At 56.7% G+C, this 19,541-nt stretch overlaps 3 protein-coding genes across 10 annotated transcripts in view; 1 reads left to right on the forward strand and 2 right to left on the reverse strand.

Moving 5' to 3' along the window:
- ZMYM3 (zinc finger MYM-type containing 3) overlaps nt 1–13,488 on the forward strand; it is a 31,942-nt gene extending 18,454 nt beyond the window's left edge. For 4 of the 5 annotated variants that reach the window (XM_085060198.1, XM_085060199.1, XM_085060200.1 and 1 more), the window contains exons 10-25: nt 4–90; nt 415–565; nt 1,147–1,319; nt 1,747–1,912; nt 5,597–5,655; nt 6,206–6,374; nt 6,964–7,079; nt 7,235–7,409; nt 7,964–8,110; nt 8,873–8,976; nt 9,374–9,542; nt 9,664–9,815; nt 10,264–10,378; nt 11,247–11,501; nt 11,584–11,701; nt 12,111–13,488. In XM_085060198.1, the coding sequence (XP_084916324.1) occupies nt 4–90; nt 415–565; nt 1,147–1,319; nt 1,747–1,912; nt 5,597–5,655; nt 6,206–6,374; nt 6,964–7,079; nt 7,235–7,409; nt 7,964–8,110; nt 8,873–8,976; nt 9,374–9,542; nt 9,664–9,815; nt 10,264–10,378; nt 11,247–11,501; nt 11,584–11,701; nt 12,111–12,309 (2,355 nt within the window). In that variant the 3' untranslated portion in view covers nt 12,310–13,488. The remainder of the gene's footprint in view (nt 1–3; nt 91–414; nt 566–1,146; nt 1,320–1,746; nt 1,913–5,596; nt 5,656–6,205; nt 6,375–6,963; nt 7,080–7,234; nt 7,410–7,963; nt 8,111–8,872; nt 8,977–9,373; nt 9,543–9,663; nt 9,816–10,263; nt 10,379–11,246; nt 11,502–11,583; nt 11,702–12,110) is intronic. The other variant, XM_085060201.1, reaches the window with a different exon arrangement.
- Nucleotides 13,489–13,837: 349 nt separating this feature from the next.
- Nucleotides 13,838–15,602, reverse strand: LOC146437358 (gap junction alpha-3 protein-like). Its single transcript, XM_085060210.1, has one exon. The coding sequence runs from the start codon at nt 14,952–14,954 to the stop codon at nt 14,058–14,060; it is 897 nt and encodes a 298-aa protein (XP_084916336.1). The 5' UTR covers nt 14,955–15,602; the 3' UTR covers nt 13,838–14,057.
- A 145-nt stretch (nt 15,603–15,747) lies between these two features.
- Nucleotides 15,748–19,077, reverse strand: GJB1 (gap junction protein beta 1). 4 transcript variants are annotated; one of them, XM_085060213.1, is made up of 3 exons: nt 18,620–18,753; nt 17,397–17,512; nt 15,748–16,743 (listed from the first exon to the last, which is right to left on the reverse strand). In XM_085060213.1, the coding sequence occupies exon 3, from the start codon at nt 16,729–16,731 to the stop codon at nt 15,892–15,894; it is 840 nt and encodes a 279-aa protein (XP_084916339.1). In that variant the 5' UTR covers nt 16,732–16,743; nt 17,397–17,512; nt 18,620–18,753; the 3' UTR covers nt 15,748–15,891. The 4 variants fall into 4 exon arrangements, with proteins under 4 accessions (XP_084916339.1, XP_084916341.1, XP_084916340.1 ...); XM_085060215.1 differs by lacking the exons at nt 17,397–17,512; nt 18,620–18,753 and adding an exon at nt 19,033–19,077; XM_085060214.1 differs by lacking the exons at nt 17,397–17,512; nt 18,620–18,753 and adding an exon at nt 18,754–18,978.
- Nucleotides 19,078–19,541: the final 464 nt, after the last annotated feature.

The following is a 19,541-nucleotide window of genomic DNA, read 5'->3' on the forward strand; positions in this document are numbered from 1 at the left end:
CAGCGCACCAGCCCAGAAGGTGGGATCCACCTCAACTGCCATTACTGTCACAATCTATTCAGCGGGAAGCCGGAGATCCTCGACTGGCAGGTGAGGACTTCCCCTGAGGAGATGTTGAGGTAGAGGTCAACAGTGCTGAGAACTTCTGGGTTAATTCCTCTCCCTGCTCTAAGGAGAGCTTCTCCTGTGCCAGTCCTCTGAAGGCCTTAGCTGCAGAGACGTGCCTGGAGACTGTGCTGAGTGCTGCACTCCTGATACTCAGCAGGATGTCAGAAGGGCAGGAGGAGACCACTCCTGCCTAATCCCATGCCAGGAGAGCTGGGGATTTGACTCAACCCTTTAGTCTTTTGCTTCCCTGAGAAGTGTGGGAACCTGCTGCCAGCTTGGCTGACCTGGCTGTGGTCTCTTTGGCAGGACAAGGTGTATCAATTCTGCTGCAAGGACTGCTGCGAGGACTTCAAGCGGCTGCGTGGGGTGGTATCTCAGTGTGAACACTGCAAGCAGGAGAAGCTGCTGCATGAGAAGATCCGTTTCTCCGGAGTGGAGAAGAACTTCTGCAGTGAAGGTACTTGGGGAATGCATGGGAGAGGCAGATCCCCCATGCCAGCCCATGCTGGGGGAGGAGAAGAGAGCATGGAGAGGAACAGAGGGGAGATTGTCTTAGCCAGGCCCTGGGGCAAGAGCCTTGCCATGCAGTGAAGGGAGGACTGTTGTGGGGATGGCTTGCTGTCCAGCCAGGCCCTAGGGCAAGATCTTTACCGTTCATTGTGTCCTTGGGGAGGGCCTTCTCACAGCTTTTCTCTCTCTGGGGGCTGGGGAGACAGCAGGTGGCAGCTCCGCTCCTCCTGTCATCATGCACTTCTACGCTCTTGCGTCTGGGCTGGCCTGACCTGGCCTTGCCCTGCCTGCTGGGTTCCTGCACACAGGAGGTTGGAGTCAGACTCTTCCTAGAAGCATGGAGGTGAGAGATGGCAAGTCCCCATGAGGTCCCATCTTATCCCAGCCCCAGGGGCCAGTGCTGGATTGTTCCCTACAGTGTGTTGCGTGTGCTCTGTTGTCTCCGCAGACCTGGATTCTGGTCATGTTTGGGTCAGGGAGGCCCCCAGTTCATCCTGGGAAGGTTTCACTCCTATTGTTTCTCCGCAGGGTGTGTGCTTCTTTACAAACAGGATTTCACCAAGAACCTGGGCCTGTGCTGCATCACCTGCACCTACTGTTCTCAGACCTGCCAGCGGGCGGTCACCGAGCAGCTGGAGGGCAGCACCTGGGACTTCTGTAGTGAAGACTGCAAAAGCAAATACTTGCTCTGGTACTTCAAGGTCAGTATTGGCACTGGCAGCTTGTGCTAAGTGCTGTGGTGGGCACGGCACCCAGATAAGTGGGCATTGCACTGAGGAAGTTCACACTGCTGGAGTCTGGCTGGCACTGCTGCGGAGAAGCTGGCACTGCTGGAGTCCTGCCTGGCAATGACGGGACACTGCTACGGGGAAGCTCACGTAGCTGGAGTCCCCAGCTGATCCTGCCAGACAGAGCACTGCACTGAGGAAGCTCACAGTGCTGGATCCGCGGCCAGTGCTGCTGTGAGAAGTTCGCACCGCTGGAGTCCCTGGCTGGCACTGGCAGGGCACTGCTGTGGGGAAGCTCACAGCACCTTGCGATGTGCACCTTTCACTGGAGAGTTGTGTTGCACTCGGAGGGGGTGTGGTTAGTTACTCGTTGTTTCTCTCCTGCTGATGCGGGCTTTAGGCAGCTCGGTGCCATGCCTGCAAGCGTCAGGGGAAGCTGCTGGAAACCATCCACTGGCGGGGGCAAATCAAACACTTCTGCAACCAGCAGTGTCTGCTGCGATTTTACAATCAACAGAACCAGCCCAACCTGGACACGCAGAAGGGGCCCGAGAGCCTGCTGAACAGTGAGTAGGAGGGAGGGAGGGGACCTGCATAGCTCAGTCTGAGAGACACAGGGAAGACTCAACAGCAGTGGGTGGAAGCTGCCTGCCCGGGACTGGAGGAGACGCTAGGGAACAATCCTGCACTGGCCCCCGGGGGGGAAAAGACGGAGTGGGACCTAATGGGCTTCTCCATCTCTAACATCTATGGTTCTATGACACACAGGGCCCAGACGGGAGGAGCCGGTGCCAGCGTGCTGCCTGTAGCTCACACTCTTAGCGAGGATACTCAGGGATTTAACATCCTCAAGTTGCCAGCGGAGAGCTCGATTTACAGGGTTAGGGGACAGCGTGGTTTGGCATGACAATCCACCTGCAGCCCCACACCACCTCCGAGCTGTGACCTTCTCAGATCTCATAAACTAATCTGGATTGGGCCAGGTCAGTGCTTGGATGGGAAACATTCAAGGACAAAGAAGGGTGCTGCAGGAAGTGGTGCTGGTGATGCTGTAGGTGGGCTCTCCTTCAGCCAGAGCTGAACCTAGAACGGTCTTGAGGGAGCACTGAGCTGCTGGAGGCACTCTGTCTTGCGATGTTAGGTTGGAGTCCTACCACTTACCAAAGTTCACTACAGCTTTGGGGAGTTGCCAACCCTGTGTCCCAGATAACCCCATTCTGCATCCATGGAGTTCCAGCTGGAGAGGAGATTTTCGCTGCCTGTTGCCCCATTTCCTATCATTAACTTGAGCCAGTTGCTTATGGAAGATTGCAAAGTGCTTTGGGATCCCTCAGGATGGAAGGTGCTCATAGTGACAAGACACCGCTTGGCCCTTGGACACCTGCAGTCTCATTCTGCCTGATCTTTTGTAAGCCATGATCTCCTGGGTGACCTGGGGGATGTAGTTAAAGTGCCTGCAGCTTATGGTGGGACTTGCTTCAGTGCATCAAGCTTCAACACGCACCTGCATTGCAGGATCAGGGCTTTGCTGCCCTCCCTGGGATTTTATGAGGTGTAAAACCCTGGCCAGGGTGTGCCAAGGAGGGGAAACCAAAACAAGGATCTTTGCATGAGAGACCTCATCCTCCATCTCCAGACTCTTAAAGTTTGTCCCCTGACTGTAGTATGCTGATCATAGGACAGGGGAAGCTCTGGGTGTCGTTGCTGCTTAGGCAGCAAAGCAGAGCTACTCTGGCAGAAGTAGCAGGTTCCTGCAGCTATGGGAGGCCCAACCTGCCTTCCAAGAGCCACACTCCAGAAGAGGCTGTGTGAGGTGACAGCTCAAGTGGCAGCGCACTGGAGTGACCTGGATAAGGAACTGTTGGTTTCTGCTGGCACAGGGGTGCCCATGGGAGGTCTGCTTGAGAGTTCACAGTGTTTTGCTGCCCAGAGGAGGAAGAGGTGTGTAACGTGCTGGTTCCTGAAGCTCACCAAGTGATTCCACAGCCCTAGCCATGCTGTTCCATTTGTCCTCTGCTTTCAAGGCATGTCACTTGTGAGGGACAAGTAGCACTGCTTTTGGGACACAGGCACAGTGAGGAAGTGCTGCCTGCAGAGGGAAGCATGTTTCACACCATTTAGCCATTGTGTCCTTGGAGCCATGGATCACAATACTGAGAAGTTTCTTCTCCACAAACAACCACGAGAGACTCAGGCCTGCTCCACCACATCTCTGGAGGCCCCAAGAGCTTTGCAGCTCTGGATATGGGGCATCACCCTTCACTGTGCCACAGCTGCATCTCTGTGCATCTTGTAAGGACTAAAGGGAGCCAAGAAAAGCCCTTCATCAGTGGTGAGTGCTCAGCTGAGCACAAGTTCCAGGCTGCCCCAGCAGCTGCTATGCTTGGTGGATGCTGCTGATGGCACTGGGCCCTCTGTATGTTCTGGCACACCAATCCCCTGCCAGATGTGGGATAGCTGTGGACGTCCTTGCCCCAGGACTGTGGCATACTGCTGACTTTGCAAAGGAAGGGTGCTGGAGCCAGGACCTGCTTACACAGCTTCCCAGCCCACTGTGCTGTGTGGAGGATTTCAGGAGGAGCAGCTTCTGCCTGGTCTTCTGTGGACCTGTAGCTGTGTTGCCAGTTCACAAGGGACTACCTGGATTTCAGGCCCATCTTGGACACAGCTGCTGACTACTTGCTTATTCTCTTGTAGCCAGTGATTGCCTAAAGCTGTTAGTTCCTGTGATCCAGTGGCTGCTACCAATCTGGTGTTCCTTAGTGCTTGTTGCTGATCACACAAGCAGACGTTCCTTTGCTGGGAACAGCCCGTGTAATGTGAGGTTGAGGAGCTTCTCCTTCAAAACTCTGCCCAAAGACTTCCAAAGGAGCTGGCTCTGCACTGGGCTGTCCAGCTGGAGGGAGCAGAGGGTCAGAAGTCACAGCTGGAGCAGGCAATGCCTTGACAGTTCCCTTTTTGGTGTTGGGATGAGCATAAAGAACAAACTGCAGCTTTCCTGAAAGCTTGGACACATAACACATGGCAGGAAAATTTTGTTTTCTTTAGTCTTAAATCATTGGTCAGCAGTGCAATCATGTTTGCTTTAGATTTTGCTGCAGCAGAAATTCTGCTCATATGCCATAGCTTGTCTTTTCTCATTTGAACCACTGGTGTTTCCTGCCTGGACCTGCTGTCCATCTACTTTCGGCTATCAGAGTGAGTTCTTGGCCACTGAGACTGTTGCAGATCCTGTGGCTAAATGCTCAGCTGCAGACTAGGGAGCTTCCTCCAAATGGAATTTATCTGTTGCCCTCTGTGGTGGTCAGCAAGTGGAGCCTGATGAGTGTCCAATTGTACACGAACTAGCCTGCATTTCCTCAGGTTAGAGGAAGTCTTCACAGTGTGAATATCTCTGAGCTGGACCTGTAGGAATCTAGGTCTTTTCTGAAGGGCCTGTCTGTGTGTAGGAGTTGTGAATGGACCCGCCACTGCCTTTGGGTGCTGGGACCTGCTGCTGTCCTTGCAGGGGTCTGCTTCGTGCATGGCCCATGGATAGAAGGCAGTTCTTTTTTCCAGCCACATGGGTAACCAGGGCTCACTGGAGACTGGGATGAAGGTGCTCTGTTAGCCCACAAGCCTTTGAGTTGGGTGTAGGTTCTCTGCAGAGCAAATGAGCTGGAATTACCATCCAAGGCAGGGTGATACTGTCACCACCTGAGACTGGTGTCTGCCATATGCGCCTCTTACTGCAGCTGATGCTCTCTTTCCTTAGGGGAATGGACTGCATCCCTAGGGCTGGGGCAAAGCTGTCTCTCTGCTTTCTGGGATATCTCATAATACTACTACTAGCTCTGTCACTTTCTTCCTTGGGATCTCGAAGCACTTTGCCAAGATATTTGTTGCAGGGATATGGAGGCACAGGGAGGGGCCATGGCTCGGTACAGCAAGCCAATAGGCAGAGCTGGGATTAGAGCCCTGGATTCCTCTCTCTACAAGGGGCTGGGATTTCTCCTGACCTGCTGTGATGGGGAAGGGGTGGACTGCAAGGGAGCACAAAATGACATGGGAATATCTTGATTTTGGAGTTGTAGTGTCTTCTGAGGTGTTAGGGCTAGAGATTGCGGAAACATTAACTGTTCCTGGAGTGGCCAGGAGCAGTTTCTGGGGAGCCTGTCCCTGCTCTCTGGCTGCTTTCACCTCCAGTCCCAGCAGTGGGACATGTTGGCCCTGGAACTCTTGAACTTAAAAGTTGTTGCTTTCTCTTACAGGTCAGACTTCAGAGCCAAAACCAGCTGTCCCTTCCCCAAAGAAGGCAGAAACTAACATGGTAAGACCCACTGGATGTAGGAGTTTGCAGGACAAAGGGGCTGTCCCCAAAGAGAAGACAGTTCTGCCATTGCTCAGGGAGATTTCATTCTTCTGCAACCAATGCATTTTGAGATGTCTGGATAGTGGGAGCTGATAAGAGCTCCTAGGGAAGGTAGCATCAGCATATCTCCTGCAAGGGGGAAGAATAACTGTTCCCCAGGAATCAATGATGAACCTGAGAATAGGCTGGCACTGTGGCACTAGCTCATCTTTGCACAGTGCTTTCCTGTACCTGGGTATGGTTGCTGTCCCACTGTTCCCCACTGCCCCATGGGATGGGAGCCACCATTGCCAGACTCCTGGCACAGCAGAGGCAGCACAGAGGCTTGCTGCCTGCCAGGAACAGCTTGGCAGTCCTTTGTCACGGCCTGGCCATGGGAGTGTCCATGTGCTGGGGACTGCCAGGCTCCAGGAGGTGCTTTGGGAGTCATTCCATCTGTACCTGCAGTAGGGAAAAGATTGTGGTACCTTAGGTGGACACCAACCTCCTTCTTTCTGCGTTTCCTCAGCTGTCAGCAAAGGCCTCCTCAGCCCAAACGTCTCCAGCTGTGCCACCTCCCGCCCCACCTCTGGTTCCGGCCACCCCTCGGAAAAACAAAGCTGCCATGTGTAAACCACTGATGCAGAACCGGGGTGTCTCCTGCAAGTTCGAAATGAAATCCAAAGGATGTCAGACAGGTAGGAAGACAAGACATAACTGTAGGATTGCAGGGGCATTTTGGAAAGGCAGGCGGTATGTCCCTGCTCCAGACTAATTGTGAATCCAGCCTGAAATGCTGTACAGAGTAGCTGGGTGCTTGGCACCATGCTGAAGAGTCTCTGTGCAGGTGCAGGGCACACATGGAAAGACTGGGGTTAGGGAGCCTCTTTCCATCATCAGCAAAAGGAGAGATGTAGAGAGCTCTGTAGCTTGATCCCAACTCTTGTGGGACAACTCCTATTCCTCTGGAGATCATTAGCTTATCTGAGGGCTGTCTGCTGAGCAGGTTCCACTCTAGTTCCTGTAAGGCATGTGTGCGTGGTTGGTCTGCAGCATATGCAAGGCAACTAGGCCTCTTAGAAGGGCAGGATTTGTACTTCTGACTAAGGCAGGCCTCTCTTGTCACTGGGCTTGACTTGCTGCTGTTCCAGCCTTGCCCCTGAGTCACAGAAGCTGGTGGCTGGAAGGGCTGTGGTGCTGGATGGCTGGGGACATGGCAGCATGCAGCAGGGCTGGGTGGAGGAATTTCTGCAATTAAGGTCGCTGATGTATTTTTGCTCTTGTCAGAGGCTGACTGGAAGCCCCAGCTGGTTGTGTTGCCAATCCCTGTCCCGATCTTCGTGCCTGTGCCTATGCATATGTACTGCCAGAAAGTACCTGTGCCTTTGTCCATGCCTGTCCCGGTAAGCAACATGCTTCACCTGCTCCTACTCTCTTACTACCTTGATCCTGCCTTGCTGCAGCCTCCCTGCTTGTCTGTTCATGCTCTGCTCCTACTTCTGCTTTTATGTCAGTCTTCTGAGTATCAGTTTTCTTCTTGGTGTGCTGCTGTCCACAGGTGCCTGTGCCAATGTTCCTGCCCACCACACTGGAGAGCACAGAGAAGATTGTGGAGACTATTGAGGAACTGAAGGTGAAGATCCCCTCCAATCCCCTAGAGGCTGACATCCTGGCCATGGCTGAGATGATTGCAGAGGCTGAGGAACTAGACAAGGCCTCCTCAGACCTGTGTGGTAGGTTCTGCCATGGCTTGGCCTGGCCCAACAGCTGGGATCAAGGGGGGTTTGCCACCTCTTGGAGCTAAAATACTGTCTGGGATTGTGGTTCTCCCAAAGCCTTTGAAAAGGAAGCAGGGAAGAGCAAGTCCTCAGCTTCTGCTGAGGAGGTACCAGAAGGGAAGAGCTGCAGCAGGGAGCAGTGTCTGCCACTGTCCCTTTCATGTCCTGTGGCACATGTGCAGCTCTCTTAGTTTATTCAGGTGGCTGTTCAGACTCTTCCCCAAAGCTTCTGAGCTACAAAACTAGCAGTCCTGGTCTTGCAGGTCTTTTTACTTTATTTTTACTGTATTCCTACAAATCACAGTGATGGAGGCTGTGGCTGGGGAAACACCAACCTTCCAATGTCTTGCTGTCCAGGGAAAGCTGGACAGCCCAGGTGTCATGGGGCTGCTCTGAGCACAGGGCTGTGCTGCATGCAGGGAACTCGACTTCATTTTCCAGCTGTCACAGGGAAAACAGACTAAAGACTTTCAAGAAAGTTTGGTTTATGGTGAACTTTTGCTTTGCAGACCTGGTGAGTAACCAGAGTGCAGAGGGTCTCCTGGAGGACTGTGATCTGTTTGGACCAGCACGGGACGATGTGTTGGCTATGGCTGTCAAGATGGCAAATGTCCTCGATGAGCCAGGCCAGGACCTGGAGGCTGACTTCCCTAAGAGTAAGAGCTGGGTGACACAGGTGTGCAGGGCTGCTGAGGGTCCTCCCACTGCCTTCAGCAGCACTAAGAGCTGTGTGAACTTAACCTCCTCATGCTCTCTGACTGACCAGGCATGAGGCTTGGGACTGAGCCCTGCTCAGGGGCTTGCAGCAGGGGTGAGGAGACCACTGCTTCTGAAGGAGTGTGTGTTTGTCTAGGCTAAACTTACCTGTTGTGAACATAAGACCCAGAGAAGAGGGAATAAGAAGCTAGTTCTAACAGCACAAAGAGCAGGGTAGCAACACTGGTGTGCTTATGAATGATGATTCCAGAGGATCCAACAAGGCAAGAGACCTGGACAAGGCATGGCATCCTGAGAAATGGCAGAATTGCTGAGTGTCCATTAACAGAAAGTGGGAGAAGAGGCAGGGACTTGCAGGAGTACAGCAATGCTGAGGCAGGATGCTAGTGACAAATGACAGAATTGAGGTGCCTGTGCCAGGCTGTCCGTAGTACTGGCCTGGCACAAGAGAATGAGGAATGTTCCTCAGGTTTAAAAAACAAACAAAAAACTATCAGAGAGCAAAATGTGGTTATTCTGAGAAAGCTTAGCATTGTCTGCCAGAGCCATATTTCCTTTGTTAGGCTGTGGCTAAAAGTTTGTGCTAGGCAGTGGTAGAGGATGTGAAATGTTCTCTCTTCATTTTGCTGTAAAAATCAGGCCAGCACAGGGGGCAGGATGAGAAGTCTCAGCTGAGTCTTTCTGCCTGTGTTTCCTTTCAGATCCTCTAGATATCAACCCCAGTGTGGATTTCCTCTTTGACTGTGGGCTCGTGGGACCAGAGGATGTGTCCACAGAGCAAGATCTGCCTCGAGCTGTCCGGAAGGTGAGTTCTCTCTGGGTACTGCCTGCTTTGGGTTTGGAGTGGGAGCTGCCACCTGGGACATACAAGGTGAAGTGTGCCAGAGTCTTTGGTGTGCTGGGGAGGTTGTGCCCTCTCCCTTCAGGGCATGGTTGGCCTGTGGGCCATTCCTTGAATGAAAATACTTGCTTGTCACTTCAGAGGAGCTTTGAATGCTACAAGTCATGTGACAACTGGTCTCTTTCTTGCTGTGACTGTCGTAACTAATGAGCCTTGTTGGCTTGGCTGTCAGCAGAAGGGTGCCTGCTGCCATGGCACAGGCACACTGTAGGGAGCTGACAGTCAGCAGGTCTGAGAGGTGGCCAGGACTCCTGCACCTGTCCCAGGTAGGTGCCCAGTCTCATAGAACACCTCTCTGCAGGGGCAGAAGCGCCTTGTGCTCTCTGAAAGCTGTTCCCGGGACTCGATGAGCAGCCAGCCCAGCTGTACAGTCCTCAACTACTCGTACGGTGTGAACGCCTGGAAGTCCTGGGTGCAAGCCAAGTATGCAGGGGAAGAGACCAGCAAGGGAGAGGAGCTGCGCTTTGGCCGTAAGTGCTCTGTCTGGATGCAGTGGAGTGGCAGAAGCCTCCCAGAAGCTGGACTTTGGGGTGTTGAGGTGCTCCTGACCTTGTAGGCTATTGTCTGAGGCTGCTGTGCTTGTCTCTGCAGCCAAGCCCATGAGGATCAAGGAAGACATCTTAGCCTGCTCAGCAGCTGAGCTCAACTACGGCCTGGCCCAGTTTGTCAAGGAGATAACACGGCCCAATGGCGAGCGCTATGAACCGGACAGCATCTATTACCTCTGCCTTGGCATCCAGCAGGTGAGGGAGGCCTTGCTGCCTTCAAGTCCTCTACAGCCAGACTTGGGGGTCAGATCTGGTGAGGGGAGCTTGTGCCCTTCGTTCTGTCTTCTGGGGACCCAGAGAGGCTGGCTGGACTCTCTTTCAGTGCCTCAGCCCAGGACAGCAGCCCACTTTGGTCTTTGTTCTGAAGCCCAGAGGGTAGGGTAGCAACTATTCCCCAGCCTTGAACCCTTCTTGGACGTCCCAGAGCAGGTCTGGGGGATCTCCCCAAATTCAGTCCCTTCTTCAGCACTAAGTCTGCTTTGTCATGCCCCAGGGCTTTCCTTGCAGCTCTCAGAAGTGTCTGCCTGGCAGCTCTGGTGGTGCAAGGAAGGGTGCTCTGCATGTGTGCCCTGGGCTCTCTGGGGAGGGTTTGCATTCCAGGTGCTGCTGTGTTTCTCTTGACTGTGTGTTCTGTCCTTTCTAGTACCTGCTCGAGAACAATCGTATGGTGAATATATTTACAGACCTTTACTACCTGACCTTCGTGCAGGAGCTGAACAAGTCTCTGAGTGGCTGGCAACCCACAATCTTACCAAATAGTATGTGTCTTCAGACTACCTTCACTCACCACTTACATCCAGTTTGTACTTGTAGCCTTGGATCCTCTGGGCTGATTGTGCTCCCCCAGCCTCAACCTTGGCATAAGTGGCACAGTCCTGCTGTGCCTTGGGGTCACACTGACCCAAACCAACAGCAGAGCCAGCGTGGTTTACGCTTCAGCGGCTTTGGCTGCCCACAGTCAGGGTAGCTGGGAGCAAAGCATGTGTGCTTTGTATCCTGGGACAGTTTGAATCTTTACAGCACTTCACAGTGATGTCTTTAGCATGGAGGATGCCAAGCCAGGAGGCACACTGGTGCATGTCTTTGTGTTCCCAGCACATGGATGAGCCCTGCACACTGCTGGGCCTTGACCAAGGTTGCTGTGCTGCTGCCTTGTAAATGGACTAGCTTAGAACTCTGCAGAGGCTTTTCATGATGCTGTGATCTGGGCTGCCTTCCCTGCTGTGTCTTGTCAGTAGTTAGTTCACAGATCCAGTCTCACCTCTGCAGATTGGCTATCTCAGGCAGAGCCATTTGGCTCTAGATTTGTGTATCTAGGCAGGAGCAGGCCAGATCTCTCCTGCCTGCTGCTTTTCCTTGATCCTCACTGAGTGTTGTGGAACACTAACCTGGAGTTCACTTTTTGGCCATTTGTAGTGATGAGCAGTTGGGATTGATTTGGGTTCTCGCCTGTGGTTTGGCTCTGATCTGGGGAGACTTATGGCTGTGCAGAGTTCTAGCTCTGCCAGTGGCTCTGGAGAAGTAACCTTGTGGAAAAAGAGATGCTGTGAAGCATCAGTCTTTTGCAGATGCCTCAAAGGCCACTGGCAAAATGATGTGACCTGGTTCTCCCTCTGTGTGTTGCAGACACAGTTTTCTCCCGTGTCGAGGAGGAGCACCTCTGGGAGTGCAAACAGCTGGGTGTTTACTCACCCTTCGTGCTTCTCAACACCCTCATGTTCTTCAACACTAAGTTCTTTGGGCTGCAGACAGCAGAGGAGCACATGCAGCTCTCCTTCACCAATGTGGTGCGCCAGTCCCGGAAGTGCACCACTGCCCGTGGCGTGACAAAGGTGGTGAGCATCCGCTACTATGCTCCTGCCAAGCAGAAGAAAAGCCGAGGTGGGTCTGGGGAACATCTCTGTTCCTGCCTCTGTGTCCCCATCAGGATCCAGCCATGACCCAGCTCTCTCCCACTCTGCAGATGGTGGCTCTGGAAAACGGAAGCGTGAGGAGGAGGTACCGATGCTGGAGCAGCGGGAGAACAGGATGAATCCTCTCCGATGCCCGGTCAAGTTTTACGAGTTTTATCTCTCTAAATGGTGAGGCTTTCTCTGGAGAAGGGGAGTGTGGCATTTTGGGGCAACCTCTCAGTTTTGATGGGACCCTGTGGAGTTGCTGCTGCTTTCCAGATACTTGTACATGAGCATGCAGTCTTGCCCAGGCTCTGTGCTGCTTGACTAGACCATGGTTAAGAGAATGCTTCTCTTTGGCCTCTTCCACTTCTTGCCTTTCTCCAGACCGGCAGGAATGGGCAGTGGGAGTCCAGTGCTTGGGTGGTTAGGGGTTTTGGCCTTGAACAAGGAGCTGCAGGCTCAGTTTGTATCCTTATCCTACTAAGTGATGAGAGGTTTTGACGAACCTTGAGCGCCCCTTGCTAAATACAACATCAGGCCAGGCTGGAGCCCCTGGAGCTGATCTCACAGGTCTCTCTCTCCTCTCTCTCCACAGTCCCGAGAGTCTGCGGAACCGCAACGATGTGTTCTACCTGCAGCCCGAGCGGTCGTGCATTGCCGAGTCCCCGCTCTGGTACTCGGTGATCCCCATGGACCGGAGCATGCTGGAGAGCATGCTGAACCGCATCCTGGCTGTCAGGGAGATCTACGAGGAGCACAGTCGGCTCAGCAGCCTGGAGGATGACATGGACTAAGGGCGAGGTGCTGCTGGACTGGCTGCGCTCCAGCCCTGGACACCTCGTCTTGCTGCTTCCCATGGCAGGGCAGGGGCCATGCAGCATAGTAGGGGATGGTGCTGCAGCAGTGCTGTCCCTGCATCATTACCAGACTTGGACCTTCCATCCTGCTCGTTACAGGCCTCCCCCTATGTATGTGGCCCCTGCACTCAACTCTGTCTCCAGTTTTGTCTGCTGGGTGAGCCATCTTCTCCAGGGCCCGTTCCCATGGCACAGGAGTGGCAGAGTCCCTGGGGCAGCTCCCCTTGTCCAGTCTTGTCCCTCCCCTACCCCCAGCCTTTCCACTACCCCTCTCTCCCCGTGCCCCAGAGCAGGAATTGCACAAGACACAGTGCACCATCGGATCAGTGGCCCCTGAAGCTTTTACTTCCCTCTTCCTTTAGCGTTCCCTCACAAGGCTGGAGGTATCAAGGCAGAAGCAGTAGCTCTGCTGCTGAGACAGGATTGTCTTTTCAAGCCAGTGGGCAGGGGTCACAGGCCGCCCGAGAGCTGTTGGGTCAGGGGGAGAGCATTTATCCCAGGGGTAGGAGAGATTTGGGTTGGCTGCAGGGAGTGGACAGAGCTCACGCTGGAACTCGTGGGCAGAGATCTGGCCTTGCCACAGGGACACCCCTCTTGTGTGCAGCCAGGATGCCTACCTCTCTTTGGTCAATGCTGTCCGAGTCTGCTGACAACAGATTGAGATAGGTCTGTGCCAGCACTGCCCCTCTCTCCCCACTGCTCCCTGCCCTGGTGTAAGGACCCTCCCTTTATGCAAGGTGCCATCAGTGGGGACCTCTGCTCCAGCCAGGGGCTCAGGCATTTGCTGGCAGAAGCAGGGAGCCCTGCTTGGCCTCCCCCTCCCTCCCACAGCCACAGGCTGCCAGTGCCGTGCCCTGCCCAGGGCAAGTCTGGCTCCAGCTGTGCCACTCCCTGCTGCCTCCTGCCCCTTCTCGTGTTCTGGTCGGTTTTCTTGAGCTGTACATGGGTCTCCTGTTGAGCCTGTATATATTGTTCTGGGCCCTGGCCTGGGGCCATCTGTTCTGTGTCCATGTGGAGAGTGAGCTGCTCACCAGTCTTGTTGTAGTGATGCCAGGGCGGTAGGACTAACCCTGTGTCTCTGGAAACCATTCATTTCAAATAAAGATGTGGAAAATGTTGGCAGCCCCTGTTTTTATCCCCTGGGCAGGGTGAGCATTGGAGAACAGGGCCAGTGTCCCAGTGCTGCTGTGGACCTCCCTCCTGTCCATCCCACCCTGTGCTGCCTGCACTTCCTACCTTGCCTGGCCCCTGCTGTCGTGACAGCTCTGGCATGCTGGGATGGCCCCTGACCCAGTGCCCACTGGTGCCAGCATGGCCTGCTCCGCCTGTCCCTGCCCCATCCCCTGCCCACAGGGCTGCAGCCCCACCCACCCTGGCAGTGGCCCTGCCCTGGCCATGCAACGTGTCCACAGGACGGAGTTGGGAGAGCAATGCCACAGTGCCCTTGAGCAGAGCAGGAGTCAAGTGAGGTGCGGTAAGTGTTTATTTGCTCCCCTTTCCCAGCTTTTCTCAGCCCTGATGCTCCGAGGAGTGGCAGGAGCAGCTAAACCATGTCCCCAGGGCTGTGCCCCAGCTCTCATGCTGGCCATGGGGTCCATGCCATGGGGCTGGCAGAGACTGGAGACACAACCACTCCTGTGACCACCCATGCACTGCCCATCCTTGACCATCCCAGCAGGCCCCATTCACACTGCCAGGTCTGCCATTCGCATGTCCCTGTGGGACCCACCAGCCACCCCTAGCCATGCACCTGCCTTCTTCAGTGGTGCCAGGCCATGGGGGGGTCTGCCAGCAGCCAGGGGGCTGCCACCCCTGGGCAGGGTAACATAGGTGCTGCTGGGCCCCACAGGGCCACCTGGAGTGGTTAGAATGCGGGACTTGGCGCCTGGCCCCCGCCGGCATTTGGTGAGACCCAGGTGGTAGATCTCCACCAGGTTGAGCAGCAGGGACACGCAGGCCACCCCCAGCATGAAGAGGATGAAGATGGTCTTCTCAGTTGGCCGGGAGATGTAGCAGTTGACGGTGTTGGGGCAGGGCCAGCGGCTGCAGGTATACAGGGGCTTCAGCTGGAACCCGTACAAGGCGTACTGGCCCACGATGAAGCCCACTTCCAGGAGAGCCTTGAAGACGACATTGCAGATGTATGTCCTCAGGATGGCCCCCCGCATGCACACCTGTGCTCTCGTGTCCCCTGCAGGGAGCTGGGTCTGCCTGGGGCGCTGCCGCCTGGCCCCGCTGCCAGCCCGTGCCGCTGCTTGCTGCTGTGCCTTCTCCTCCAGATGCACCAGGTGCAGGATGTGGCCCAAATACACAAGGCTGGGGGTGGAGACGAAGATGATCTGCAGGACCCAGAAGCGGAGGTGGGAGATGGGGAAGGTGCTGTCATAGCAGGCATTCTGGCAGCCAGGCTGCTGTGTGTCACAGGAGAAGCCAGACAGCTCATCACCCCAGACCCGCTCTGCAGCTGCCCCTAGCACCAGGATGCGGAAGACGAAGAGGACGGTGAGCCACACCTTCCCCACCACCGTGGAGTGCTCCTGGGCATTCTCCAGCAGCCGGCCCAGCAGGCTCCAGTCCCCCATGGCATGTGCTGTGGTGCCCTGCAAGACAGCCACCCTCCAGACACAGCCACTCCACAGCCGACCAAAACGTCACCCCATTCCCCAGGCACACGTGCACAGACCCAACCCAAGGCTGTCCCTGGAGTGTCCCCATCCTGCATCCCAGGAAACCCCTAACCTGTCATAAAGAGGGCAGGGCAAGCAAAGGCCTCCAGCAGAAAGCTGGGAGCACCATGGGGAGCATCGCGGTGGCGATCCGGCATGGGGACCTCTCACCGTAGATGGGTGTGTGGGGCAGAGCCCAGTGCTCCCACGCCGTCCACTGCTGTCAGTGGGGTGATGGGGGATGCTGCAAGTGCCCTTCCAGCTGGTCCCCAGCTCCTCCGTGGGGTGTGGACAGGTCTGCCTGGCTCCGTCTGTCCGGTCACCCAACGGCGGGCGTGGGGTTATTGGGGCATGAGGCAGCTGCGTGCCCCATTGGCTTGCATTGTGACTGGCACATGAAACAGCCACTGAGGAAACTTTTTCCCTCTATTTTTGGTCTGGGCACTTTTCTAAATATACTCGGGGCTGCAGGGGCTGGTGCTGGGGGAGCGCAAGCCCTTGGACACTGAACAATGCCACCCAGGGGTCATTGGTCCTGCATGCTGGCTGCCAGGGCACCACAGCAACAGCCCCAGCTCAGCCCTGGCACTGCAGCCCCCACAGCCCCTCGTGACACCCACCAGGGCTTGGGTACAGGGGTGGATACCCCACACCGGCACCCCAGCTCCCAGCATGTCCCAGCCAGAGCAGAAAGGAGGGAGGCAGCACCTGAGAATGGAGATTTAATGGCCCAAGATGCCCTCCTGGCCATCCAGGAGAGCCAGACAGGTGCCTGAGGGATGCTATCCTTGGGACGGGAACAGTAACAGGCCCATAGGGCAACTCTGAGGCTGGGACCCCTGCAGTGGTGGCCCTAGCAGGCAGAGCAGCGGTCACCCTTCTCCTGCAGCCCAGAGTTGCGGCGCAGCATGTCCTTGAGGGAACCATCCTGCTCTGTCAGCAGCTGGTTGATCTCATTCTGCTTGTACTCAGAGGAATGCTTGTGCCCATAGAAGGAGCCCTTCCCTGACGAGGGGTTGGAGTTGTGCCGGCTTCGGCGGGCACAGGCCCGCACCACCAGGTAGATCAGCTCTGCCATGTTGAGGACGATGCAAACGCTGGAGGTGACCAGCATGAAGACAGTGAAGATGGTCTTCTCAGTGGGCCGGGAGATGAAGCAGTCAACAGTGTTGGGGCAGGGGTAAGCCTCACACTTGACCAGCCGCATCATCTGGTAGCCCGGGTAGAGCATGTAGAAGATGTACATGAACACAGCCTCGAAGAGCAGCCTGAAGACCACACTGCAGACATATGTCCACCACAGCGATCCCGCGATGCGCATCTTGTGCTTCTTCACCTCTTCCATGTGTTTGGCATCCCCATGCCCTGTCAGCACCAGCAGCTTCTTCTCCTGGTGCTGCTGGTAGGCCACGTGCATGGCCACGAGAAGGGCTGGTGTGGTGACGAGAATGAGTTGCAGAGCCCACAGACGGATGTGGGAGATGGGGAAGAAGTGGTCATAGCAGACGCTGTTGCAGCCAGGCTGCTGGGTGTTGCAGGTGAAGGCGGATTTCTCATCCCCCCAGACGCTCTCGGCTGCCACAACTAACACCATTATCCGAAAGATGAAGATGACGGAGAGCCAGATGCGCCCGATGGCAGTGGAGTGGCGGTTCACCCCACTCAGCACCGTGTAGAGGCCAGCCCAATTCATGGTTTCTCACGTCTGCAGGAGAGAGCAGTGAGAGATGGTGTAAGGATCAGGAAGGACCCCTGGCTGAGAGCCAGCAGGTCCCGGCTCCAGTGGCAGCAGCCCCAGGAAGGATCGGAAGCAAGTGTGTGGTAGCCCTGGCAAGTGGAGAGCAGGATCAACAGAGCAGGACGGCAGCATGGCTCCTGCTACTGACATGGCTCAAGGCAGCATTTGGGCCAGAGCAGGCAGGAGACTGGCTGCTCCAGCGGTGCCACATGCTCCTGTTCTGCCACCCCACACTGGCACAGGGATCCTAACCCACAGCTGCCACAGAGCATGGGGCTGAAGCTACCACACCTCCACGGGGACCCCCAGTCTGAACCCAGTGCTGAGTTCTTTGGCTAGGAATGTACCCAAGGAACTCCACGGGCTCCACTGCACCAGCACATCCCTGTCTTTGTCCCCCCATTATCTGCAGGAGCAGGCCAGGGAGCCCTGAGCTAGGGGTTCTCCTCGTGCAGCCCTGCACTGCCACCTTCCCAGAGCCATCCTTGCCCGGGGAACACGGGGCGACCCACGCCCAAGCACAGACCACCACCCCACCAGAGCCACCCGATGGCACTGAGGAGCCCCGGGAGCTGCTTCCCACCCCCCGCATGAGTCTGGAGGGTCCTAGCAACGCGTACCTGCCGGTGAGGAAGGGTTCTCGCAAGCTGCTCCCAATGGCCCCTCTAAGGTCTCATGCCTCCCGCAGGAGAGCTCTGCTCCGCCTGCCCTCGTCTCTCTCTGCCACTGCCCTGCACTGGAAGTCATATGCTGCTTTATAAACTATTTACATACAATGAGGCCTTTATCGGCCCCTGAACAACACACTTTAGCATTCAGATCTAACGCCCTGACTTCCGCCCACCCTGGCCAAACAAAGTGCCTGTGTGCTGCATTCCCGCTGCTCGGCCCTGCACCCACTCCCACCTCCCCACCGCGCCCCGCACCGACCACGGCCGCAGCCCGCTCGCCAGCCGCGGGATGCCCGTGGCTCTGCCCGGCGGGACCCACGCCACAGACATCGCCGATGCCGGACAGGCCACCCAGGGTGTCTGGAAGCATGGCCGAGCCCAGCCGCGTGCCCATTCCGCATGGACGGCACTGGGGCTGGAGCAGAGGTCTGGCACTGCGCACTCGGTGGGCTACCGTGGGACTGGGTGGCACTGGCTGCCGTTGTGAGTCCTGCCATGCCCTCAGGACTCTGTTGCCAGGGGGTTGGTGCCAGCAGCAACGTCTGTGAGGGCACTGGAGCTGCCCCGCGTGTGCCCCGTCCCGCCGGAGACATGGCAGAGTCCGGAGGAGTGACGCTGGCTGTGCGCTAGCTGGGGCTGCCCTCACCGCGGGGGCAGCGCTCCTCCCCCGAGACGGGCTCACTGAAGCTGCCCTGCTGCTCGGACAGCAAACCCTGTGCTCACACACTCCCCGTGCCCCTCAAGGGCTGGTGTCCCAGCCGCACCGTCACAGTGTGCCCCATACCTGTAGGGATGGCGCCATGTCCCTTGGATTTTGTCCCCAGCCTCCGGTGGGGAGCAGCATATCCAGTAAACCCTAACAGCTGGGTGCCTGCAGGCTGGCGGGGCAATTAATGCCATCCCAAATGCCACCTTCTCCCCTTAGCCCAAGGTATGAGCACCCGGAGCTGTGCAAACGGTAGCGGCCAAAGGCCGTCCAGCAAAGCTGTGACTCCTATGCCCACACTCCACTCCTCACCCCGCTCCCGCCATGAGGGCCAGCATTGCCGGCTCCACTCTCCCTGGCCCACGGCCGAGCCCTGCCGTGCCCCCCACTATGGCTCCCCTGGCTCCCCCCAGCTGGGGGACATACAGCCACCCCCGGAACGCTGCTGTGCCCTCCAGGTTCTCACCTCAACACCAGGATAACCAGTGCTCTTTGGGATTGCAGCAGTCCCAGCCTCCAACGTAGCACCCTGGACTTTATACAGCCTGCAGGAACGTCCCCCACCCCCTCCCAAACAGCCTTGCTCCTTCCACAGCTCGCCAAGTAAACACCGCAGGTGTGTCCAGCCTGGCCCACACCCACCCGGCATCCACCACCGCAGCTGAGCATCCCCCGGGGCCAGCCCCGGGGCTACTGCAGCACCGAGGCAGGGCCAGCCCCCCAGGAAGGTCCCCTGGGGAGTTTCTGGTCCCCGTGTCCCCACTCCCCTGCTGCGAGCATCCGCCCCGCTGCATTCCCTGCAATCCAGGCACATGCACCGTGGCGGAGCCCTGCTCTCCACCCGGGGATGACTCTGGGTACCCCCAGCTCCTGGAGCACCTTGATCTGCTGCTGCAGGCTGCCGGCTGATCCCTGGGGAGCCACCAATACCCAGATTTAATGTGTAAAAGTGCGGCCGGGAGAAGGCAAACAGCCTGTCAACGATTAACTCGCTTGGCCCGCTTCAAGGTCCTGCCGCCCAGCACCCTGTGTGGGACATGGCGACCCTACCGCTCATCCTGGGCCCCTGCGCTGGGCTGCAGGAGCCCGCGCACCATCCCTTGCATGAGGGTGACAGTGGTGCCGCATGAGGACGGCAGGGTGGCACTGTGGAGCGCCTGGGGGTGCCCCTGCAGCGGGGCGAGGGCGGTGGGCAGCGAGATAACGGGGGTGGCCAGTGGTGCAGGGCGGGCTTGGGCCATCGGGGCCACAGTCTCAGCCTCCGATAAGCCGCCACCTGAGTCAGCAGCGCCCGGCGGGGAGCGGGAGCGGCGACACCGCCCTGGTCCCGCACCCTGCGAGGGTTCTTGGGGTTAGCGGGGAGCAGTCTGGGGGACACTATGGGCAAG

The sequence above is a fragment of the Lichenostomus cassidix genome, chromosome 4A, assembly GCF_008360975.1.
Source record: "Lichenostomus cassidix isolate B80296 chromosome 4A, HeHo_3.0, whole genome shotgun sequence".
NCBI lineage: Eukaryota > Metazoa > Chordata > Aves > Passeriformes > Meliphagidae > Lichenostomus > Lichenostomus cassidix.

Bases quoted from the DNA above. Each gene is read 5' to 3' on its own strand.
- GJB1 (XM_085060215.1), bottom strand. From the start codon at position 16,731: ATGAATTGGGCTGGCCTCTACACGGTGCTGAGTGGGGTGAACCGCCAC.
- LOC146437358 (XM_085060210.1), bottom strand. From the start codon at position 14,954: ATGGGGGACTGGAGCCTGCTGGGCCGGCTGCTGGAGAATGCCCAGGAG.